The sequence below is a fragment of the Rhinolophus sinicus genome, chromosome 1 (assembly GCF_057876585.1).
Source record: "Rhinolophus sinicus isolate RSI-liver-muscle chromosome 1, RSI-T2T, whole genome shotgun sequence".
Classification (NCBI taxonomy): Eukaryota; Metazoa; Chordata; class Mammalia; order Chiroptera; family Rhinolophidae; genus Rhinolophus; species Rhinolophus sinicus.
The window spans coordinates 14,612,634-14,638,771 of NC_142501.1; the positions used below are offsets into that span (position 1 = coordinate 14,612,634).

At 47.7% G+C, this 26,138-nt stretch overlaps 2 protein-coding genes across 2 annotated transcripts in view; one reads left to right on the plus strand and one right to left on the minus strand.

The window, feature by feature from the left end:
- The window catches only part of TIMP3 (TIMP metallopeptidase inhibitor 3), a 57,361-nt gene extending 47,979 nt beyond the window's left edge, over positions 1 to 9,382 (minus strand). Inside the window, exon 1 of the mRNA XM_019728422.3 lies at positions 8,960 to 9,382. Within this exon, the coding sequence (XP_019583981.1) occupies positions 8,960 to 9,080 (121 nt within the window). The 5' untranslated portion in view covers positions 9,081 to 9,382. The remainder of the gene's footprint in view (positions 1 to 8,959) is intronic.
- SYN3 (synapsin III) overlaps positions 1 to 26,138 on the plus strand; it is a 409,774-nt gene that overhangs the window by 165,155 nt on the left and 218,481 nt on the right. The window lies entirely within an intron of this gene.

Below are 26,138 nucleotides of genomic sequence, written 5' to 3' on the forward strand. Positions count from 1 at the left end.
CTGTGGTTATCGCATAAGAGCAAGTGGACTTAAGACTCTAAACTGTGAATGTCATGAAAATACAGAGTAGGAAATTTTGTGGTTCATTTCTCTGTCCTGTGGGAGGCAGTGTGACAAAGTGGAAAAGCATTCAACATGGGGCGGGGCGGGGGCTGGGGGAGGGTGGTCAAACAGCCATGATTTTTAAACTCGGCTCTCTGTATGTGAGCCGGAAAAATGTCACATCGCCCCTAGGAGCCCCATTGGATGTGGCAGAGCGAGAATCCCTGCTCTGACATATCACATCACAACACATTTATTGAGCTTTTAGGATGTGGAAGATTCTGTGCTAAACACTGGCCATGAGTTATTTCACTCAATCACCAACCCAATGTGTTACGTACTATTATTTCCCCATTTTGCAGATGAGGAAATTGAGGCCCAAGCTTGTGAGCTCACAAGAGCTACTGTTTCCAAAGGCGGTGAGTCTGTTAATGATGATAAAGTCTAGGTTAAAAGGAGAACCCGCCTAATTCATGAGCTGCAAGCACGTTAGCCAAAAACCAGTAATCCCTCAAGTAACAAAGCCACTTCTTCATGAAGTCCAACCCAGGTTGCAAGGTTCCCCTTCCCCATGCCCTAATCTGGGCATTGCAGGAGCCTTGAGATTTCTGAATGAAACAGTCCTCTGCAGGCAACAGGGCTGGGCTATCAGATGCCTGGCACCCTCGTTCCAAGAGGGATCAAAGATGGGTGGAGGGGGAGGGGATAATTGCCCTGCAATATTTAAGGTCTCTAGTTCCGGAATGGTCTGCTCAGGATTTCCCCTCTTCCCCACTCCGCACCCCCATCTTCCGAGGGCTCTGTTTTTCCACCAGCTGAACTTTACCTTGGGCTTTCTGAAGCCAAATCTTACAGCTTTCCTTCCCTTCCCCACCCCCACAAAAAGCCAGGTGGCCACAGGCCTGGGAATACTTTAAGTCGCTACTTTCTGCGCAGAGCATGCCACCATTAGGTGATAAGGTTTACGTGAGCATAAATCAGCATGGACCGTCTCGTCCCTTCTGTGGCAGCTAAACCATCCCAGCCTCACAGATGGCTCATACACGGACCAGGAAAGGTTCAGTGGGCCCCCTCCCTGCCTCCAGACACTAATGTTTTAGCAACCAAGCAAAAAGTCCTCTTAGTTCCACTATGGCTGGGACACACTCCTTGTGACCTCCTGTCAAACACTATTTAGGGAGTCCCTTTAGCTAGAATCAATACTCTTCTGCTCCAGCCTATCAGAGATTAATACAGGAAAATAAATACCTGAACCCATGTCACCCCCTCTGAAAAGGTATACAACTCAACCGGGACCCATCAGCAACCGGCTTACCTGCCAGCCCCACTCTCAGCACTGTGGGTATATAGAAAAAAATGGCCAGGGTAGTAAATGTGTGGACATTTACTCCTCCCCACGAGGAGGAGAGATGGTAAACTGGTGTGACACGAAAGAACCATTCTCAGAGTGGAGAAGAACAGTGATCTACTAAAGGGTCCATGAGCTATTTTCAGCATTTCAATAAGCCAACCCAAACCATACACTACAATCATCCAATAACCCAAGAGACTGCTTCCCAGGCTTAAGAAAACACCGGATTTCTTTGCTTTGGGCTGCAACTAATTGGTGTATTAGCTGCTTATGTCAAAATAATGACTAGCTAGTATCAGCAGTGATAGATATAGTTTAATTGGGTTTTTTTTTAATGGAAAAATAATAGTCAACACATGAAGCTGTGGTGGATAAGTTTTTGAAACATGGAATTCATTAAAGGAAAATTTGTGAAAGTGGTTCTTGGTGTTGAAAAGGCTGGGAACCGCTGATTCAGTGGAAAGAGCACCGGGTTAGGAATTAGAAATAGGGTTCGAGGCTTTGTTTTGTTCCTACCGTACTGTAGTAATTGGGGGGCAGTAGGAGAGGCCGGGCGGGAGAGGCTGGCTAGGGGAGAAAATCAAAGTGGAGTATACAGAGCGGAACCCCACCAATGGAGAGTCAGAAAACCAACGCGAGCAAAGGTGCAGAAGGGGTGCATCTTCCTAAGTCCAAAAAGTCCTAGCTCTTGGTCTATAAGAGAGACTGATTCAGAATACAGGTTTTGGAGCTCGACTAGCAAGTGTAGGTTCCAGCGCCTCTGTTTCTTAGCTGTGTGACCTTGGACTAGCGAGTTCACCTCTCCAGCCCCTGGGGTGCCTGACAGGCAAGTAAGGAGCTTGGTACAGTGTCTGGCGCATCGTATGTGTACCTTAATGAAAGGTAGCGATTGTCTCTGGCGATGCCCTGCTGGGGTGGCATTTAGAAATCTCCACGTTTGCTTCTCTGGGAGGGTGTTGGAGTATTATGTCCGGAAGATGGGACTGGATGGACTTATTAAGTAATGCAGACAGCGTAGCAGGTGCCTCCCCTCTCAGAGGGCTTAGATGCAGGCATCCCTTTGGGTAGCACACAGCCTCTAGGTTTCGCCCAGCCCCAAAATGACCCCCTCTGTGAATTTCCCATGAAGCTTTGCAGAATTTGTTTGTTTGCTAAAGATGGTGTTTTAAAACATAAAATTTGGTCAAGGTGTAATTATTCCCTGGCACCCATGCCAGGAAAATGGGACCAAATGAGACCTGAAGAATGAGACGTTAATGAGGGGTGTTGGGCCAAGACCCAGAGGGAGAATAGGAGCAGCTGGAGCTGGAAGGCCAGTGATGAGCGGATTGTGAAGAGGTAGACGTTGCAAGACTGGCCCTGAAGAGCCGTCTGATGACCAGTTATCCCAAGAGGCCACTGAAGGGTTTTAATCAGGGTAGCAAAATTCTCTCTTAAACCAGCCTTCCCAGTTGCCATAATGACTGAGGAGCCCCAGCTTCTTTCTTGGCTGGGACCCCCCCCCCCGCCTCCCTCTCCAAAATCCATCTCCATCTCCATGGTCATCCCACCACTCTCATCCAGACACCATCCAAATGTAAGGACAGAGGGGTAGGGGGACGAAGGGATGAGTCCGCTTTTTGCCACCATGAGCCTGGCCAGGGCCTGTCAACTAGGGGCCATCTCTGAGTCAGCAAATAAACCCTGCGCACGTGTCTTCAAAATACAGCCACATGTGCTTAGCCCTGGGTTTAGGTGAAACCCAAAGTCAAGCCATTTCATGTAATGAAAGCCCCACTGCTTACTGTGAAAGCAAAACAATTAAACCATCTTCAACTGAATTACTCCAACGGCACCAAGTCAAGGACCATGGCTTTCCTGGCACTTAAGCCCCTCTGTCCCTATACAAATGCTTCCATCAGCTTAGTCCAAGTGGCCCTAATTTTGCTCACTTTCAAAGAAAATAGCAGAAGTCCTAGACAGTCAAGAGAAGCTATACATTGTTTTCCCCTTTGAGAGAAGCACGGAAATATCCCATAGGGCTGTAAGAATTCCTGCAACCCTTCTGGCTGCATATCTGGAAAGAGCTGTTAGCACCGCCACTCTGGGGGGCAAATTACCAGGAACCATGAGAATGTAAAAGGCTCATACTTTATGTCCAGTAATTCCAACTGTGTATTTGCCATAGAGCAATATGTGGACCCATGAACAAGAGGAATGTACAATAACTGTAAGCATGAAAAGCTGTTAGAAACCTAGATATCTATCAATAGGTGAATGGCTCAATAAGTATATATCAGCACCTATAAGGATATTATATCATTATAACAATATAACAGTATATAGTCATCTATATAATATAATATGACATATTATATAACATAATGTAATATATAGTATAGTAGTTGATTATATTTTTGAGCCAGGCTACATAGGATTTAAATACAGGCTCTGCTCTAACCTTGAGCAATTTACCTAATTTTCTCAGCCTCAATTTCCTCATCTGTAAGTGGAGATGACAGTAGCACACCTGCCCTCTAGGACTGTTGAGAGAATTAAACGGGTTAACGCATATTAATTATTTAGAATGGTGCCTGGCACAGAGTAATCACTCCAAATGCATTTTTTAAAATTATAACCTTATGGAATATTATACCTAAAAAGGAAGAAGTAGCTCCATATGTATATTAACTGAGAACAACCTCATAAAAAAAAAAAAAAAGCAGAATGCTATATGTGGTATTCCACTATATATAGTGTTCTACCACTCGTGTTTTTAAGGGAAAAAGCAACTATAAATTTTCTATGGGTACCTATGTATGAAAATGCACAGGGAGGAAAGGGTCTGGAGAGGGAGCTAGAATTAGAGGATGTGACCAAAAAGGGCCTCACCTTTATCTGATGATGGATAGATAGATCGATAGTAGATGGATAGATAGATACATAATAGAGAGATGGTTGATAGATAGATGATGGACAGACGGACATAGATATACACACATATACATATACATATGAACATAGACTGTATTCACATAATGCTTGTAACTTTACAATGTAGATAAAAATTAAAAGGCTGAGGTGATACAAATTATTATTCCCCTTTTATAAATAAGGAAACTAAAGTTAGAGACGCCCATAATGTGCCTGAGCGCACACAGCCAAGCCGCCCCACAGGAGGGCTTTCAGCCCAGCTCTGCCGGCCCCACGGCCTTTCCACCACCCCACACTGCTTCTCCAGGCCACCCAGAAGATGACTATGACAAAGGTGACAAGAAGGGGCTTCCAAGTCCACACCGGCTAGAGTGGTCAACGCCAAACGCAATGGAGAATTGTGTTGTTGTTTTTTGTTTTTCATCAGTGTGAACCTGCTGGAATGTGCTGGTCAGCAATGGACCTGAATGGTTCCTGCTGTTCCCGCAAAACAAACAAAAGTCCCTCCACCCAGGGACAGAAGTGGCCACTTTTCTAGCCTTATCTATCCAGAGATTGTGAAAGGGACCCAGAACGGTGGGAGGGGCACCTTCTCCAGCCAGCCAGAACTCAGTCTCTCTCTCTCTGGTTTTCCACCCACCACACTGGCCATCACCTCACCCTGGGCAGCCCCAGCTCCTCGCCACCTAGAAGGGGAAGAGTCTTGAAGCCTGAGAAGTCTTGTCTCTAAAATCTCTACTTCCTCCTGGGCCTCAGGGAGACAAACTGAGTCACTTTTTGACTTGGTGGTTTTGAGGGTCTCTTCCAGTTCTAATAGCCAAAGAACATCAGAGATTTTCCTTCTATTTTTCTCTATTTATACGCTAGTATAATAATAATAATAGTTTCTCCCTCCCATATGATGATGTTTGATGAAAACTTCTGGCCAGTTGGCTGGCTTCATATTATTAATAAAAACTTCCCAAATCAATAAGGAAAGCATTCGTCACATGTTAAGTCCATTCCATCTTGGTCCTCGGAGGAGTTGTGTGACTTAGAATGTCAAGAGTAAATGAAAGTTGAAAAGCTTTTGAAGAATGGAACAACTAACAATGAATTTAGCCTTCCCGTTTAGCAGCTGGGTGACCTTAGCCAAGCACAACTTCTCCTAGCCTCCGAGTTTTCCATTGAAAAACTGGGTATAACACCTGCTCTTCAGGTTGCTGGGTGGATGAAAGCCCTTAGATTTGTGAAGTGCTTGTACCCAGCAAGAGTCTAAGAGATACCCCTTCACTCCTCTTTCCAAGGTTCCCCAGATGTGCAAGGCCTGGGTACCCTCCCCAAGTGGCTGGCTTCTCTCTGAAGTCTGATCCTTTTTTCCCCCCCTTAAGTCACAAAGCCCAGTGTGGAGTCTAATTGTGAGTATGAGCGAGAGGGAATGAATCTGGCTTCTTTGAAAATGGCTTCTTTGCTATTATAAAACCACAACTTCAGATCTGATACCGAAAGAATCTGCTGGCACTGGTCCCTGTCAAAACAACTCAGAGATATCCAGGGACCATCCTCCAAGACTGGCAGCGGGCCCCCAAGCTGAGCCTCACTCTCAAATTCCCAGCACGCTCAGGGGGCAGTCCCCTAACACTCCATCTCAAAGCCCTGTTAGTCTATGCTGGGGCGGGGGCGGGGGGGAATGTCCACAGAGAAGGGCTTGGTTCTTCTGAAGCAAAATTCTCTTGGCTGCACCCCCTACTGCAGAAATACTCCCCCTTATACACACACACACGCGCACGCACACGTGTGCACACACACACATCCCAATTTTCAGAAGGCTCTTGGCACTGCCTGTCCCTTCCTGAGCTGGACAGAGCTGCTGGAGCAGGATCTACCCGGCCAAGGCTGCCTTCTTCATTCCCACCCCCTCCCTTTCCTCCTCCAGAGTCAAGGTTTTGTCAGGAGTTTCAAGGGCATGACTGGTGGAGAGGGGGCCACAGATAGGTGGCTGCTGCCAAGTCCTTTCTGTTCCCCCACAGTATGTTTTATAAGCCAGCATGTAGTTTATTCTTCTCCTAAACACTTCACCAGGGTGCAGGGCCTGGAGTTGCCATAGAAACACCTTTTAACTCCTCCTCACCCAGAAGACAGTGCCAATCCCCAGGGCTTTAGGGGAGAAGGGCAAAAAGAGACACCTGTGGATGAGGAGAAAGGAGAGGGAAGGCCATGGGGGGGTTTCCTTAGAAAGAGCCAAGCCAAGCATGTCATGCCCTTTACCCAGCAACATGGCACCTGGCCACAAGGAGGAAAAATAGTCAGGGAGGTTCTGGAAGAGGAAGCTGGTAGGCTGGCTTGAGAATATTTAATGGGCTACAGCATTGATTGGTGGGGTCATAGGGGTCAAGGGGAATTGGGGAGCTGCTATCAACTTCCTTCAGAGAGAGAACTGGCAGGGTCTGCAACCAGGACTGGAAACTAGAAAGGCTACGACTAGGAAAACTGGGAGCCCCCTGCTGGACGCCAGCGGGTACTGTAAGGCAGCAGAGGTCAACAAGCAAGCAGCCCACATCCACACCTCCCATTTTTAAAAGCATTATCTCATCGCCCCACTAGTGCAGTCACCACACCGAGCCCAGGCAGAACAGTTTAGGATCGGGGCCAGCGTATCAAAGATTTTTTATTCCTGTATTAATTTTGCAACCGCAATGTTCTGGTTTTTCTGTAGTTCCTGGCAACTTAGCTTTTCTCTGGTCAGTTTATGGGGGTGGGGTGTGTGTGAGTGATATTTCTTGAATAAATCCAGAGAAATTACAAGAAACTTTCTGCATCAGCCCAGATCGCCAGCAGGAAACAGAATCAGGCAGTGTCCCCTTTAGAAGCGGGGTTTCCTTGTTTCTGTTCACCCACTGTTCCCTGGTCCACTTGCAGGGTGGCAACCCAAAGCCAAGGGCGAGGGACTCCCTCTGCCCACATACCCAAAAGTCTAATGGAACACTGTCATTGGAACACCGAGCCATTGTCACGCAGAAGAGGACACCCTGACTCCGCCTGTCAGCCTCCTGGCCCCAACGTATGCTCCTCACTGAGCAAGACCCAACCCACCAGCAGCAGCAGCTCCCAACACTCCTCAGGTGGGAAGGTCACCTATGGGCTGAGAAGAAACAGGCTAAGTGGAACTTGGGTGGAAGCAGTCAGGAGAAGGGAGAAAACCTTCCAGGCCTCAGGCAACCCCGAAGAATCCTTCCAGGCAATCCACAAACCCTGGAGCCAGCCAGGATCCCCCAGAGAGGGAAGGGTGTGCAACACAGGCTCTGGGAAACCTCTAACAAGGGTGACCCCCAGCCATACCAACACCGGCCTCTGCCAAGTGGACTGACCTGGTCACCACAGCCACCTCCCTGACTTCTCCTAAGCGAGGCCGGCCCGTCAGCAGCACCCCTCCCAACTTCAGCTGCCTCCCCTGCCAGGCTCCTGCGTCCTCCCCCTCCTTCCCTGCAGCACACTTGTGGAGGCCCTTACCCAGGACTCAGTGGAAAATTTCCTTCCCCTTTATGACTGTACTTAAAATACACATGCTCCATTCTTCACCTCTGAATCGACACAGGCAGAGCGGCTAGACTGTCCCACCCCAAACCCAGCACACACACACACACACACACACACACACACACACACACACACGGCGGGGGCCACTGGACTTGCATGCTTTATGAGCTGGAAAGGAGAGGAGAGATGGTTTCCAGCTGCTACTCCACCTCTGGCCATCCAAACAAGTGTCCCGAGCACTCCCAAACAGGGTCTCCCAGGACACTCTCAAGGCCCTCCATAAAAACTGGGTCTCCTTCTTACTGAGGCTTTCTCATCAAGGCCCAAGTCCAGTCTGGAATTGGCACCAGGATGTTACCTGTGGCATCTTTATTCTTTTGGTGACAAATCTATTTTCCACTGCTCCTTTGCCCCCTCCCCGCACACATTCAAGAAAAAAAAATTGCCTTCCTGTGAATTCTCACTGTTATGTGATAAGTGACCTCCCCCACACACACACACAGACACAGACACACACGCCACCTCTTGCATGCTATCAGCCTCTCAAACATAGTTCCTCCGGGCGAGGGTCAACCCCACAGCTTTCTTCTCATTTTTCCCCTCAAATCCACCCACACTTGGCAGTTCAAGAAGCTCAGTTAGCATTTGCCTGGGAAGCTCTAGGCTGGTCTGAGTCTCAATGAAAAGAATGAACTTGGGAGCAGGAGTATGCAAACTCAGAAAACTTCAAGTTTTTCCTGCAACTTTTTGTGCACATGGCTGCCAACTTAAAGAAAAGAAAAAGAAAACTATTCAACATCCCAGCAGTTTAGTTGGCATTCCAAGTTTTAGGAACCCTCTCCCACCATTCTCCCCCAGCCCTTCCTCCCTCCATCGTGAAAAGGAAATTTTTCCATATGTCAAAAGGACCCATAGGGACCTCATTCCCTAAAAGGAGAGAGCACAGGCTGCAAAGGGTTCATTCAGCCATTGCGGGGTCTCTCTACAGGGCATCTCCCTCTTGGCTACGCCAGAGCCCCCGCCGCAAGTCCAGGCAGAAAAAAAGAGGGGAGTTCGCCACGCCACCCCGCGCAGTCCGGGCTGCAGCGCGCGAGGGGGGCACTGCGGAGCCCCAGCGGGGACACCGGGATCGCTTACCTATGTCAGAGTTGCAGAAGGAGTCCTGGGGGTGGCTGGGCGAGCACGTGCACGCCTCGGCACCCCAGTCCCCCAAGCTCCAGCTGCCCAGGAGCACGACGAGCCCGAGCCACGGAGTCATTGCGGTTGCCGCTGCAGGAGCTGCCGCTCGCCTCTTCAGAGTTGCGGTGCGCGCCGCCGGCGGGGCCGCTGCAGCCGGAGCTCGCCCACCCGGCCGTGCAGGGCAACTTCGGCCTCCGGTGTGCTGCCCACCGAGTATCCGGCGGGACGGGACGGGTCGCGGCGAGGCTGCCTCGGCGCTGGCGCACGACTCCGCGGGCCGGCGCTCTCTCTGGGTCAAGGAGCGGGAGCTGGAGCCGGCGCTGGAGGAGTAGGAGCAGGAGAAGCCGTCTGAGAACCCGCTCTGCGCCGCTGCCCGGCGGCCGAGTGATATAACGCGGTCCTCCCCCCCGGCACTCCCTCGCGGGCTCCCGGGGCCCGCCCCTCCGACCAATCGCGGCGCCGCATTACCTCATCGGGCCTCCGAAAAGGGGGCGGGTCCGGGGGCACGGGGCGACGGGGCGGGGTCACCCGGGACGGTTCAGATCCTTATAGGGAATAATGCGGCTGTGGGCACGCGAGTGGGTGGACTGGGACCGGCCTCCGACCCGGGCTCGCAGACGGCCCTCGGAACAATCCCCGCGTGCCCCCTTTCACCCGCACCTTTGCCACACGCCCACCCCGCCCTCTGGGCTCCTCTGACCTAAACCAGAATCCACTACCACCCCTCGCAGTACCAACCTCTCCGCAGATCAGAGGTGGCCCTGGCCCTGGAGACTTTGCACCCGGTAGAAAAGCTTAGGAGAAAGGCTACCTCTCCACCTTCTCTGGAGAGGGCAGGATCTGGAGGGAAAAAACAGGTAGATGACCTACCTTCTCTAACCCCCACCTCCAGCCCCTGACTTTCCTGTCTGAGGAAGCCATCTGCCTTTTGGAGCTGGCTGTAATAGTAGAAGGTCGGTTCCCCAGACTCACGCGGAGTAAATCGTGAAGTCATTCAACATACACTGTTCTGGGTGCTGGGATGAGCCAAGCAAAGTTCTTGCTCCCACGGAACTTACCGGCAATACGTCAGGAAATCCATGAATACGTAGGGTAATTGTCTATGGTGATAGTGCTATGAAGAAAATAAAACAAAGTCATGCGTTAGAAATGAAGGTGGAGGGATAAGAACAGGAAAGTCTCTCCGAGGAGGTGACATCCTAGCTGAGATGTGAACAAAATGGCTTAGCCATGTGGCATCCGGCAGGAGAGAACACCAGCCAGGGAGAACAGCAAGAGCCTTGAACTTACTTGGAAAACAGTTAAGTAGAAAGGACAGGAGGCATTGGTAACCTCACTTAGGGCAGACAGGTCTCCATCCTTCAGCAAGGAATTTGGGGTGAACTGATCCGAAATGGCGGTAAGACCAGATCCTGGAAGATTAGCCAGGATTCTAGACTATGAACTATAATGGATAATTGCTAGTAACTAATACTATGACTATCCTTATTATTAAGTAACATCTTGATTCTGCTTTATATTTTATATCCCTCACTTTATTATATCTCACAATCATCCTTCTGGGTAGGGAAAACTCACAGTTTTAATCACACTTTCCAGGTGAGGAAACTGGTACAGAAAGGTGACATGACTTGGCAACCAGCCAGGGACTCAATTCATTCATTTCTACCTTAAGAGAATTAGCCCTAAGGGTGTGAATGCCCTTTTGCAGCTGGCATCTTCTATCTTTTTACTCTTGCGTCTCTCTTCGTTTTCTCTACCAACTCATCTCATTTAGAAAGACACTTGAATGTTTGAGCTATGAAAATATTAAAAGTTTGGAACAAAAAAGCACTGGGAATACTGCTCAGAAATGCAAGTTCAACCTCGTTCTCAGAAACTATTTACACCTCAGAAAAGTCACACTTGGGATGGCAGAAGCAGAAGATTTCACTGGAAATGGTATTTCCAAGATTTTTTAAAATTCTCTTTTCTCCCTTAAAAATTTTAGCTATAAGGAAAGGACTCTAGTTTTTACAGTTTTCTGTCTTGTCGCCTTCCCCATTTTTAAGACCCTTCCCACCTCAACTGTATCTATAACCTGACTCATGTAGATCTTTCCTTCTCTCCATATTTACTCCAGTAGTTTGCTCATTGTTTCACAGGATATGGTTGTACTATTTCCCCAACGTCACTAGAAACACTTTGAGTTCTGAGATACTTGGCCACACTGCTTTTTAGGCCTCAGAAGACAAAATAAGGTCACAGGAAACTTGAGTGTAGGTGTGGCCACCAGTCCATTGAGTCTTGTGCCGTGGACACTCAGGAGACTGCTCCAAGGATCCAAGTTGAATGAGGGCATACTTGGTGGAATTTGTGAGCTTCCCTTATCCCTGCACAGTGCCAGTCATGTGGAAGGTATTATGAGCCTTTCCAGACCAAATCCACTTTGGATAAGCATCTCACGTGATAGAAGCCCTGTCTCCTCGTTTTTCTTTTCACTTTACAGTTTTATCCAGAATGCCAATGTTTTCTCCCAGGGAAGGCTTGCCTAGAATATGTGAGGACGAGGCAGGTAAGTTTTGCTGAACTTCAAGCCGCAGGTTCCTTGTAGAAAGCATCTGACACATTTGATTATGGCAGTGACTTGGTTATGTAAGCGCAAAAGTCATCTGATTGTTTTTCCAGCTGAAAGGTAATGAAATTGCCTTTTGGTTTATTTCCTCTTGCTCCTATCCTAAGATGTCCACTTATCGTCTTTGGAGTTCAGCTGCCCTTTCAGTTGAGTAGTTCTCCCTAATGTCTCTGCCCACCCATATAAGGTCAACTCAGTGCTCACCCCGAGGAAGAGAAAGAGCGAGCCCCGTGAATGCTTGTTGGGGGGAGCCCTTCTGCCAGGGTCAGCCCCTCCAGCGAGCAAAACTCACAGCCACCAATCTGGTTGCCATAGTGTCCATGGACCTAGTAACATGTAAGAATTGCTTTTTCAAGGCCACTTTATAAGCTAGATGGAGTGAACCTGGGGCTAATGATAGGAATGAAGATATTGGCTCTCCTACTTTCGCTTGACAGCTAAGAACAATGATAGATTTATAAACCTTGGAAGAGCAGGAGAAGTTTCAGCCTGTAGCTGGCCTGTCCTCAAACCTACCAGACTGACCCGATATTCCCTTTCCTGGAACTTTTCTAGGAAAGGTGAGTCCATGACCATCCTCTTCATATCAAGTGACAGAATGCTGGGATCTGTGGGACATCTCTCACAGATGTTTAGAAGTCCCATCCTGGGGAAATAAGGTGCAGACCGGTGAAGGAATTGGCCCAGCACCACATGGCCAGCTCGTGGCCTCGCTAAGATCGTGCTGCAGCCCCCTGACCCCTCCCCTGTTGTCCCCTCCCCTGGGCTCTCTCCCATACACTCACGGGTCTCAGTCCCCCCACTGCAGCACATGACCTAATGCTTGCACTCTGGCCATGCCGCTCACCATCCTAGATCTGCATTTCAAATCTGCCAATGAGTTCATTTCAAAATCTTTGTATAGTGACCGACTTGTGGAGAATTCCACCTGCACTGATGTCTATTATGATAATCATCACCTCTGAGCCAATTGGAACGAATACGGCTCTCTGCTCTCAGAAGTTTATCTTTGGTGTGTTTATTTTTTCCTTCCTAAATTATTGTCTGATGCCTTTTGAAAACATTCCAAGCATAGTGCTACAAAGAGATACATGGAAACTTTCCGTCTGGGGGACAAAAGATGCTTGGGTGAAAAAAAAAAAAGAAAAAAAATCTGAGATTTGTTTCAAAAGTTGCTACAGAAGAACAGTTGTGTGTGTGGACAGGTTACCTCACCTATCAAGGCCTCCATTTCCATTTGTATTGGATGAAAGATATAACTCAGTGGTCTCCAAGATCCCCCCTTTGGTTTGAAAAGTCTGAGATTCCCAGGGAAAATCTCAGGGTCAAAGTGAGTGTTTCTGAAGGGAAGACAGATCTTGCCATTTAGACAGGTTTGAGGCAAATCAAATGTGCCCAACACTGAAGCGCATCTGCCATTCTCTCCATCAACACATATTGAGAGTCTCTCCCCCATGACTCAGGCTGCAAACAAAGATTGTGATGGTGAAGGCATAGGAGAGACTGAGGTCTTGTTTCTGATAGAGCCCCATTGTAATCTCTTGTTTTACTGTCTGTTTGTCTCTTGGACCAGAAGCACTAAAAGATGAGGAAATACATCTTTTATTGTCTCCATACATTATTTCCAAATTCACTGGACTTCTATACTGGGTTCAGATCGCAGCTTAAATGTCACCTTCTCCAGGAAGCCTTTCCTGATTCCCCTCCCCAGCCTTCATCAACCCTCTCCTGTGTATCCCCAAAGCTTCCTGTGCTTCTTTCTTTCACACCACTTAGTTGACTATAATTGATTGTTTACCTGTCTGCTTCTCTTCCTGGACTGTAAGCCCTTTGCGGACAGGGATGGAGTTTTGGGAACAAAGAAGTCAGTAAGTGTTAGTTGAATGAGTCAGTGATTGGCCCCACCAACCCCTTCCCAGTATTCAGATGGGCAGGTGGAGCTCACGGAGCCCTATCCCTCTGGCCAGTGCTAGGGGGTGCTGTAAGCCTGAGAACACCCATCCCGTCAGCCTGCAGTCTCAGACAGTCTCGCTGAAGGCAGCAGCAGCACAATTCCACACTCATCAGTGGGGTGCGGGTGCCTTTGCGTGGGTGAAGCGAACCCCTCCCGTCTGCAATAGCCACAAAGCTCTCAGTCAGCACCCCGTCTGGGTCCGCAGCTGCCCAGCTTCTCCACCCTCCAGCTGGCCATACATCAACCCAAGGGGAGACTTGCTCTTGGGAAGAGAGAATCCTTGTGAATCATGGGTTTGGGGGGATCAGGGATCTGGGAACACAGCCGAGGATGCCACAGCCCCACTCTTCCTGAGCTGACCTCTGGAAATCAAACCCGGAGAAGGTGCTGACACGACAAGTATTGTTTCTCTTGCCCCATGGGGGAATACCTTTTTGCTCCCCTGCTCCTTCCTTGGCTCCTTCTTCTCCAGACCCTCGCCACAATGCCTTCCCCAAGCCCACGGACCATCTGAAAGTCATTCCATTCAAATTGGCCTCTCCCAAGCAACAGACAGCCCTGGTCCACCACCACCCCCCCATATGCCCTCAGTGGGGCTGCGGCCCAGCCCTGGGGCATTAGGGACCTAAGATGGTAGGTACTTCAGGTTCTTTCTGTGTCTGGCCCTCGCAGGGAGTAAACACCTTTTCTCGTTTCCATCTGGAGCCAATTTCATGGCAGTAAAATTGCAGAACGTTCTTGCCCCTGCTCTCCCCCAGCCCTGCCAGGGAGTGAAGACCCCTCAAGAAGAGCGTCTGGCTGCTTCACTTGAACCCTGGGGTTTTCACATTTCTTTCCACCCCCAGCGACTCCCGGGGATTTTAAGCCAGAAAACACATGTGCACTGCACAGACATTTTGTGCCCCGTGTTTTCTGGGGTGGTGGGAGATGGGAAACAGAATATTCCAGCTCTTGCCGTTTTTGCTTTTTAACGACTGTGTGCTCAGTTGTTCATTCCTGAGAAGACTAGCCTGAAGTGGAGGGAGAACTTCTCCTCGTCGACCCGGTCTTAATGTCTTCCTTATGCCCGAGGCGTTCGTGTGTTTTTCCTTTACCTCTGGTGGCTCCTTTGTGCTTTCTCTGAAGGTTGCATGCTCAGCTTTGCACAGTAGATGCACATGAGTGTCTCTGGTGTGTACTCTCAGGCCTGGGGAGGGAATGGGATGGATGGATGCTCGTTCTCCTGGGAGACTGGGCTGGAAATCCTGTCTCTGCCAAGGCACTCGAGCTCTTTTCAGTGGAACCTGCTGCAGCTGAAACGGACTTGTCTTAGGCTACAGGGACGATGCACAGAGCATTGGACACCCCTGATCCTGTTCTCCCTTAACCTCGGCAGCTGAGACTGCACTGGCTGGGTTTTCACGTTTTACCTCTCCACCTGTACCTTCTCAGTCTTCTTGGCAGACTCTGCAGGCTCCTCCTGACACTAAAATGTAGGTGTTTCCCAATTTCCCGTCCTTGGCTGCCTTCCCTCCTCTTCTGGCTAATCCCACCCTCTCCCCCGGTTCTACTTATCACTGTGCCATGTGTGCTGGAATGGGTACAACTGGCCCTGTAATCAGCAGTACCCCTCTGAGCTGCAGTCTGCATCCAACTTCCCCCTGGACAATGACACCTGGAGGTCCCATGGCCTCCTCAGACTCCAAAGGGTCCAAAGCGCATTGTCTTTTTCCCTCAGCCCAGCTGTGGTGTTACCCATCTCCACCAATGGGCACCATCATTTGCCAAGTCCCATCAATTCTCACTCCACACATCTTCTAACCATCCGCTTCTCCCCATTCCCACCGTGTCTGCCTCGGATCAGGCTCCCAAAGATTCTTTCCTGACAATTTCAATAGTCACATAATTGGTCACCCTACCCCGAGTCTTTCTCTATCAAATTCAACTTTTGCACTGCCGCTCCTGTAAAGTTTATCAGATATAAATCTAAAATCATGCTGTCTTGTGCTTTAGGTGATTAATTTGCTCTCCATGCCTGTCTGAACAAAGTCTTCCACTCCAAAGAGAGGCACGCAAGGCTCTCTGGGATCTGGCTCTTCCCAGGGCTCCACAGAGGAGGTCCATTCACATAGAATATAATGCGATGGCTGCCCCTGCAGTTATGCAACAGCAGACCTGTCCTCGCTGGCCTCTCCAAACTTATGCCCTAATTCCCATTTCCCAACCCTTTCTACTTCAGCCATCATTTTCCTGCTCTGAGGCTTTGTTCACACTGCACTCTTTGTCTGGAATGCATCTACCACCAATATAATCCCTACCTCTCATCTGTCAGGATTCTTTTACTTTCAGGATTCAGCTAGAGTCATTTCCCTTCCCTGCAACATTCATCAACTTTGGGATGATAAGCTGGGAAAGATTTCTAAGACAAGAAAAGGGGAAGGAACTCGCATTAGTTGAGTTCCAGCTCCGTACAATTCACTTTTCAATACAGTGTTTCCTCCAATCCTCACAACTCTAACTAATAGATATTATTTTATGCCCATTTTACAGTCAAGAAAACGGAGGCAAAAATATTAACTCGGAAAGGTATCTGCACCCCCATATTCATTGCAGCATTATTTTCAATAGCCAAAATATGAAAACAACCTAAGTACCTAAGTGTCCATCAATGAATAAATGGATAGAGAAATTATGGAACATTATTCAGACATTAGAAAGGATGATAGCTTGCCATTTTCGACAACATAGATGAACCCTGAGGGCATTATGCTAAATGAAATAAGTCAGAGAAAGACAAATACTATATGATCTCACTTACACGTGGAATTTTTTTAAAAGAATGCAAGCTCATAGATACATAGATCAGATTAGTGTGTGGGAGTGGATGAAAGGAGTCAGAAGGTAAAAATAAAACTGAAGCTCAAAGGAGTAAAATTCCACATCCAGTTTCTTACAAGCGAGAAAGTAGCAGAGCTGTGGTTTAAACCCAGAGGTCTCCTTCCCAAACAGCACTCTTTCTAGAGACTACAAACCCACTATACCCGTAGGTTCATTGGGACACTTGAAGTGCTGGTGATTCCTTCCTTGTCTTTTCGGTTCCCATTGGATGCTCAGAGCTCTTGGTCACTGTACGATACAACCAAGCAGAGAGGCACGGTACCTCCCCACCAACTGCTGGTGAGGACGCTTTATCATCAAGCCAGTGAGATGCGTCTCTTGCTCTGTGCCTGGTTTGCAGTGGAGAAAAGGCAGGAGAAATGACATGGCAGGCAATTTCTGATGGTGTGGGTGTGCCCTTTCTTCCTCAGAATTTGGATGCAAGCCACAAGAAAATCACATTTGTATTACAAAGAAAGGACCCAGAAACGAGAACAAGCTGATGGAATACTGATTCGTACACTTTAATAGCTACTGAATATGGCTTCATTTCCTCCTGAAATGTCAAGCATGAGACTCAGACAATATACGAGGATTCTGTCCTAGTTCTACCACACACAGTAGCTGGGTGACCTTGAGGAAATCAATGAACCCCCTTTCTTCAAATGTAAAACCAGGGAGTTGGATTTTATCTTTCAGAACTTCCCAATGGAATGTTCTGGAAGGCAGTCTGACAAGGAGATTAGGGACCAAGGCTCCTAATAAACCTGGGTTTTGGTTCTTCTTCACTCTTGCACCGTGACCTTGAACAAGTTCCTTAACCTCTCAGAACCTCAGATGTCCAGTGGTAAAATGGAGGGGAGGTTCATACCTCGTAGGACCTTCAGGAGAATCAAACGAGGTATGGTGAATAAGGCACTTGGCACGGGGCCTGGCACGTAGTAAATTCTCACTGAGAACCTACATAAGTAGAGCGTCTCTTGCCCCAGTTCTCCCCCAGGCTGTGGTCCTACAGGAGGAGAGATGAGTGAGACCAGCCTCTGCCCTCAAGTAGCCTATGACCTGTGTTATTCAGGAGAAGCATATTCCCATGTTCCCTTTGACCATGTAAGTAATACCCAAAGGAGGATGGGGAAAGGAGGAGGCAAAGAAAACAAAAACTCCATAGTAATAGCTAATTCTTACAGAGTGCCTACTGGGTACTGGGCATTCTTCTGAGTGATTTGCATACATTAATTCAGACTAATTCTTACAGCAAAAGCTGTGAAGTAGATGGGATTATCCTCACCACCCCTGTTTTCTTCAGATAGGGAAACAAATGTACGGAGAGATTATGTATTTTGCTCAAAATCACCTGGCCAAAATGCTGCAGTGCAGGGGTTTGAAACCAGAGCGTGTGGCTCAAGAACCCATGCTCTTAACCACCCTGCCAGCGGCCTCTTCATGGAGAATATGAACATGCAGATACAAGGGGGAGATGCCCAGTGCCTGGCACCGGGTGAGTCTCCATTCCCAGAATATCTCGCACCCACTGATCAGGTTGTATGAGAACGTGACTCAGATGTGACCCCTATCAGAAGAGATACTCACTAGGGCAGAAAGTACATCAGCAGACCTCCTGGAGAATAATATGCGATAGAGTCACGATGATTTCCAGCCGATGGAATGAGCACAGAAGCTAGAATCAGGACCCCTTTCAAGTCCCAACTCCTCTGTTTCAGTTTCTCTCTAAGCTTCTACTTCTTCTCTATAAACTGAGGACAAACATCTAATTCACTGACGTAGTTTCAAGGATTAAAAAAAATCGATAAATAACTTTGGCTGATCATTTATTATGTGCCAGGCCCTGTTCTATGTACTTTACAGATAGAAATGTATTTAATTCTCACAAGTCTGTGGTGTAAGGGCTGTTATTATCATGCCCATTTTACAGAAAAGGAAGTTGAGGCACAGAGAGGCTGGGTAACTTGTCCAAAGTCACACAAGTTCATAAGGGTTGGATCCGGTTCTGTGCTTATAGCCACCTCTCTGCGCTCCAGTGATCAGTTGAAAACATTTTGTGAACATTAAATGTTACCTTTGTTCTGTCCTACCATAGCCACATCTTAGGTCTTTGTTCAGGCGGTAGGCTGTTCCCTTGTCCTTAGAGTGCCTTGTCTAGAGCAGGGAGGAGTGAATTCTGGAGCCCCCAGTGGTGGGCTAGTTTAGGAGAGCTGATTATTCAATTTCCTAGAATTTTGCAGGTCAGTTGCTGAGCACAGCCGTTATTAAAAATTGAATTATATAAACTTATAATTAAATAAGTTGTATTAAAAACAAGGGTAATAAACATTTAGAACTCACCACTTCCTAATTGTTGTATTACATTATACTCCTATTTAAGCTCTAGAGGTAATTTCCAACTATTGCATCTGTATGGTGGAAATATTCCATAATATTCTTATATTATATTCTTATAATATACAATGTGCACATTCTTCCTACCTCTGCATTCAGCGTCATCACATCGGAACTTAAAATTGGCCACGATTGGAGTATTTACACCATAGCAATTGGCAGATGGTACAAATCAGGGCTTCGTGTCCTGGAGAGCTAGTTAAATATTTATCAGCTCACCATTTCTTTGCTGTGTGACCTTGGACAAGTAACTTCTGTGCCTCAGTTTTCTCATCTGTAAAATAGGGACAGCATTAGTGCCTACTTCATAGAGTTGTGAGAAATAAATAGGATGATATATGGAAAAGTATTTAGTAGAAAGAAAGCTTAGCACAAAATCAGCCATCAATGGGTGGCCACTGTCAATATTACTGTTAAGACAAGATTACTATTGGGCGTCGTCTCCTACAAGTAGCCTTTCCTTCCACCCAAGCTGGGTGCCACCCATCAGCGATTATCTCTGCCTTGATATTCATCACACTATGCTGGGATTATCAAGTTTCTGTGTCATTTCCTCTCTTTAGAAAGTGAGTTAATTGGCAAAGTCTGATTGAGTTTTCTCTTCTGAGTATTTAACACAAGGTCTGACACACAGTAGGTCCTCAACGAACTATTAGATTAGTAGTGAAGCAAGAGTTCAGAAGCTACTGAAAACTCAGAATTAGGAAACTGGAGGCTCCTCTCATCACATACAACTTTTAAGAAATTCTTTTCCACATTTAAGCACTACTGAGATACTGTGTTTGGGGTTCATGCCTTGGGAGTACCTTATAATGAGGTCATTTTGGAATTTCAGGAACTAAAATCCCCCTAACTTGGTGCCCAGACAGACCCACCGTACATTGAACTCCGTTTTATAGCAAAGTTCTCAGTGTGTACAATATAGATCCCCTATGACAGTCTTAGCGTGTCAAGTAGGAATATGACCAGTAACTTTCCGAACTGCTTGAAGGTAGCTGGAACTGCTTCTGCCGCAAGTATTTAGAGAAGAAAGATCTTGATGTCACATCAACAAACCTAAAAGAGATTGCACATACCTGGAGTGCTTTTCCAGGCCTGCGAGCCAGTGATTGGAGGCTGATTTCAGAGGAAAAGGAGGGAGAGGCTTGAAGGCATGTTGAAAAATAATTTTTGTCTGTTGTTCCTTTGTATGATCTGGTTGCTGGCTTATGCAACGCCTAGTAATTAAAATGGCTGGAATGCTTTGCATTTTTACAGTAACATGAAGGCGGCTAGGAGGCCTGGAACTGGGGCCAGCTGGAGCGAGGGCCCAGCAAGCCTACCCTGGCTGTCCCTTGGCCTGTCAGAGGTGGCTGGCAGTTGCCTTGGGGTGGAGGTTGGGGGTGGCGGGGAAGAGGGAGGAAGTCAAAGGGGTCAGGAATAGTTCCCACTGCTCTCCTCCACCCCTAGTCAGGTGCATCCAGGAGCACGGCTTCTAGAAGGAGGATATGCAAGGGCCACCCACCTTCTGGAAGTCTGTAACGATGAGTGGTGATGCCTGGGAATGATAAACAATGATAAAGCTATCCTTTATTAATATCTACTCTGCGTTGCGTCCTGTACTAATAACATTACATATATTATCTGATTTCAGAAAAAAAAATCAGATATAACACTCTCTTCCTCAAAACTCTCTGTGGATTCCTAGTGCGTTTAAAATCAATTCTACGTGCCCCACCCTTTGATGTAGCCCCCACCATCACTGCCCTTCTATCCACCGCTTTCCCTCGAGCCCCTCATGTTCCCACCACACTGGCCTCCTTCTCATCCTTTCAACCAAGCCAAGCTCAGTGCCCGCTCCAGGGCCGCCCTGCCGCCTCCCTCGGCCTTCCCCAGGTCTTGCCATGGCCACTGCCTTCTCTGTATTCAGCTTCCAGCTCAGATGTCACCTTCTCAGAGACATCCGCCCGTGCTAGAGTAGCACAACCATCCCCCATCACTCATGTCTCCCATCATCCAATTTTTCAGATTTCTTTTCAGTACTTATTGCTATCTGAAAAAAAAAAAAAAAAGAAAGAAATCTTCTTTGTTTATTTTTTTTTGTTCATTGTTTTTCCCAACTAGAATGGAAGTTCCTTGAGGTCAGGAACTGTCTTGTTAACTGCAGCGCCTAGATCAGTGTTCGATAAATATGTGTCAAGGTCATTAATCTTCACGACAACCCAACAGGCTAGACACCACTGTTCTCATCTTCCAGATGTGGTTAAATCAGGGCAGCTCAAGGAGGTTAACTCGGCCGCCCAAGGTCATCCCACTGGGAGTGATGTCACCAAGGTCTGTCAGGCCCCAAAGCCCAGGTTTTAGGATGGGTGCGCACCCCCTCCCCCCTGGGGCTGCTAGTTTAGGAAGTAGTGGGAAGATGGTGTCTCTGTGTTAAAGGAAGGAACCAGGACACAAGGCTAACAGCGAGCCCTTTAGTAGTAAAATGATGGTGGTCCCAAGAAATGAGCATGCAAGCGCGTGATGGGAACCTGCACCTCTGGTGTAGTCCAAGTTCTGCCCCCTGTTACCGGGGGTGATTGTTGGAATGTGCTAAAGGTGTCTGCCTGCACTTGCCCAGGGACGACTACGTGACAGTGTCCCTCTCCTGTCCTGAGATGGAGAGGCTGGTATGTTGCCTGGGTCACTAGAGTGGAAACCACACCGCGCAGGAATGAAGCTCTCCCTGACCATGTGCATATGTGCCTGCTGGTGGGTAACTTCCGGAATGACCAGCTGGGTTAGAAGCTGACCTCTAAAGCCTACAGGATGCTCTAGGTGGGGCAGCTGCGGTTCAGTGGGGAGCCTGTCAGTGTCTGTGCAATGCCTCCCTGGTACCACTGGGTTGCTCAGCCTGGCCTTCTCGGCCCTTCCTCCCTGGGACATGAGTTGTATTTTCTTCCCACCAGCAGCTTTTTAGAAAATATTTTATTTTGATGTAATTCCAACTTACAGAAAAATTGCGAGGACAGTTCAAAGAATTACCAGATACTTGTCACTCACATTTCCCAAATGTTAACATATTACTACATTTCCTCTCTTTCCCTCCCTCCTTCATCCCCACCCTTCTACACACACACACACACACACACACACACACACACACACACAACTGTTTAAAAATAAGCTGCAGACATGATGCCTCTTCAGCCCTAAATATTTCAGTGTGTATTTCCTAACCACAAGACCACCGTCAGCTTTACAGTGTGGGATAGTTCTGCCCTTGGGGTTTGCATTCTATCTCTTACTAACTCTCTCTCTTACTAACTGTGTGCCTTTATGTGAAGATTTTATTTCTCTGGGCCTCAGCTTCCTTATCTGTGAATTGGGGGCACCAAAATCTCTTACCTCATAAAGCTGATGTGAGAATTAAATGAGATACCCCGTGTTGAGGGCTCATCACTACGCTTGGGACGTGGGACGTATACAATAAGTAAATGAAAGTGTGTTTTTCTACAAGGCTGTATTTTTTCCTTCTTTGAAGCGGTTTGAATTCCTTGGATTTCCCTCTCTTCCTTCTTCTTACAGCCAATCCTCATAGGAAAAAACAAAATAGTCTCCAACATCCATTCACCCCTTATTTATTGAGCCCCTACCCTGGGTCTGACCCTGCTCTGGGTACTGAAATACAGCAGCAAACAGTACAGATGTGTCCCTGTTCTCACAGCTTGTATTTGCATGGTGGAGATAGACGTAGATGTGGAGCAAAGAGGTGAACCATTTTAATGTGTTGTAAATGCAATGAGAAAGAGAAAACCGATGCCTTGGGGTGGGGGGCAAGCAGGGGGCTTTCGTCAGGGTAACCAGAGACTTCTTGGATGAGGTGAAAGTTCTACTAGATCCTTCTAATCTGAGAAAATGCCTTCTGGGAAAATGTCAGGCACCATTTAGTTGCTCAATAAATGTTTTCCTCATGAAATGCATCCCCCTGGTGGGGTGCATGAGAGTTTTAAATCCTTCTGTAAGAACCTCATAATAGGAGCACACACTTCTCTACTACTTGCTTGGAGCCATGACCTTCATATATTATTCCATCAGCCTTCCTGGACTCCCTGTGAGATAGATGCTGTTAGCCTCATTTTGTAGATGAAGGGCCCGAGGCTCAGAGAAGCAAGTTCATTTGCCCAAGAACCAAGAGAAGGTAAAGAGGGGCCCTCTGAATGCACCAAAATTCCACCCAGAGCCACAAAACCCTTACTGCTCACAAGGAAGAAAATGGCAGGGTTTTGTTTGAGGAAAGAGCCCTGTGCTACGTAGGTGTCGGAAGGCACAGCTATAACCTGGCTCTGCCGCGTGAGCCGTAGAATCTCAGAATAGCTCTCCGTAGCACAGAGCTGGATGGCCCCTCATGGCTCCGCCCATTGTAACAGGTGAGTTTACCTGGCATTTTCCTTCCTCAGCCTCGTCTATGACAGACAAAAGTAACACAAAGATAGAAAGGAAGTAAAAGGAAAGCATGTGAGCTGTACTAGGTGAACACACCTGAGCCAGAGAGTCGGACTGTGATGGAGGGGGGCACGGCGGGGAATGGTGACTCCTCTGCCTCCTAACATCCAGCCCAGGGCTTGCACACAGTAGCGGCTCAAGCCTGCTCTCGCATAGACAAGTGCATTTGTTCTCTTATGTCAATTAGAAAAGCAGTGACATGATTTATGGCCACATCTCATGCAGTGTGAAGATAACGCCTGCAGTGACACACTGTTCTATTCCGGGACTCCTGTTTTAAGCCACTGAGATACGAGAGCATTTCCAAAGCAAGGTGGATGGGGAGAGTTCCCATTGTGGTTAGCTGGCTGCATTAGTTATCTATTGCTATGTGACAGTTTACCACACACTCAGTGGCTGACAACACACCTTATGTCCTCCTGGTTTCTGAGGGTCAGGAGTCCAGGCATGGCTTAGCTGGGTCTTCTGCAAGACTACAGACAAGATGTTGGCAGAGCTGCAGTTTCATCTGGGAGCTGACTGAGAAAGGATCTATTTCCTTGGTCGTTTGATTATTGTCAGCATTCAGTTTGCAATGGACTCAGTTTCTCTCTGGCTATGGACTACAATTCACCCCCACCTCCTACCCAATGACTCTCTCCATAGGCAGCTCACTATATGGCAAGTTGCTTCTTCAAAGCCAGCAGGGAAGAGTCTCCTCCCGAGATGGGCACTGCAGTCTTGTATAAGATGACCACATGCACGTCATCACGTACCTCCCGTCATTTTGCTGCATTCTGTTGTTGAAAGCATGCCATAGACCCTTCCTGCACTCAGGGAGGAAGTTGTGCAAGGATGTGAATACCAAGAGGAGTAGAGCATGGGGGCCACGTTGGCTCACCTCCAAACACAGTGATCAGAATGTTGAAAGCCCCAGAAATCATGGGGTGTGGAGAACAGTTGAAAGAACTTGAAAAGTTTAACCTGGAAAAGAGGGAACTAGTAATAATAAGCACTCATATTGCTTTCACCAATGACTTTTTACACATGCGCTCACTTAACCTTCAAACAGCCATATGAGGCAGATATTATTATGCCCATTTTACAGATGAGGAAACCGAGGCACCAATAGTTCATGCCAGTGGGCACAACTATTGAGTAGTCTTGCTGGGAGTGGAACCAAGGCAGTCTGCCTCCTGAGTTCATACCTAGCAAGGACTGTCAGTCATTAGAGGTGAGGTTGAGTTTACCCCAGAGACACTAGGACCCAAGGGTCAGAGCCATCAGGTAGGATTTGGGGCCTATCAAAGGCTCTGAGTCCGAATTCCAGGGCAGTTACCGGGTTCTGAGGAGCAGCTGCCCAGGTTAGACTAGGCACATGTGCTCCTGTGAACCACGGTCCCACCCCTCCCTACTGCTCTTCGAGTGAGGCCACAGCTCTGTCACTGCTCATCCTCCTGTGACTGCTCCATGAATTCCTAGGTGATTATAAAGTCATGGTGACAGGAGGAGGCAAAGGAGGAGGTAAGCTTTAGTGACAGGCGAGAAGCTCAGCAAATGGACGAAGGCAGCCACAGGGCAAGAATTCAAGTATCAGAGTGTCAGCTTCCACTATGAACTGAGACCAAGCCCCTCGCCTCCCTGGGTCTTTAGCTCCCTTCCCCATAGAATGGCAATGACAGTTGCTGGTCCCACTGGCCCTTTGGAGGTTCCAGTGAAATCCTGGAGACTGGATTAACTTCTAAACTTCCTCAAGGCCCAGCTCCATAGGCTAAGGGAAGCCAGATTCCTTGTGTTAGGACTACAAGACCTGAAAACCCCATTTCTTTTCTTTCTTATTCTGGAATTTTCCTTCAGAAATGGTTTTGAAGGGGAAAGAAACAAAACCCCAGCGCTTTGAGGAAATAGGAAGGGGAGGACTCATTGTGAAGGCAAGTTTCACTGTGAGGTAAGGAGCTCTTTGCTGAGGCTTTCTGTTCTGTATTAAAAACGAAAGCTGTTCTTCCAGGGGATGAAAAGAAGAAAGAGAAAGAGAAACATAGTCTGCTGCAGATGTACTCAGAACTTTAACTCTCTGCAGGAGAAACCTAAGGCAGCCCCAGGAGAAAGGAAAATGCATCCGAAAATGAGCTTGGAAACCCTTAAATAGCAATTGTGCCTTGGCCCAGCCTCAGTGCATCAACAACAATAATAATAAGAGCTAACACTTAAGTAGCACTTACTGTATGCCAGGCACTGATATAAGTACTTTACTATTAATTCCTTTAAGCTTCAACCCAGTCCAGTGAGGCAAATACATTATCATAATCTCCGTTGATAAGGGGAGAAACTGAAACCCAGAGAGGTTAGGTAACTTGCCCAAGGCCACACAGCCCATCAGTGGCAGAGCCAGGATTCTAACCTGTATAGTCTTGTTCTAAGATTTGTGCCCTTAACCATGACCTAATCAGACCCTCAAGGACTGACTGAGCAGGTACATGGATAAGGCTTCATGCTGGGTGTCACAGGAGTAGGAGGGAGAGGAAGGGACGCGTGAGGAAAAGACAAGACCCAAGAAGTTGGATCTTCCAAGCGAGTCTGCTTTCTGGCTGTGGGACCTCAGGCAAGATTGTGAGCAACTGAGTCTTGCAGGTCTTGACAGCTCCAGTGCCTTCTACAATTATAAAACAATTGATGGGCGGAGGGAGAAAGGGGTAGGAAGAGAGTAAGAAAAGAGAAAGGAAAAGAAACAGAAGCAATACTTGTAATAGCAGCTAGCTCTTATCAAGTGTCTGCCCACACTTCGGTGTAAAATGCCGAGGTGTACAAGGATGTAACAGAAACTAGGGCAGCCGACGGTGCACCATTCAGAGGCCCTTGGGCGGCCTTGTCTG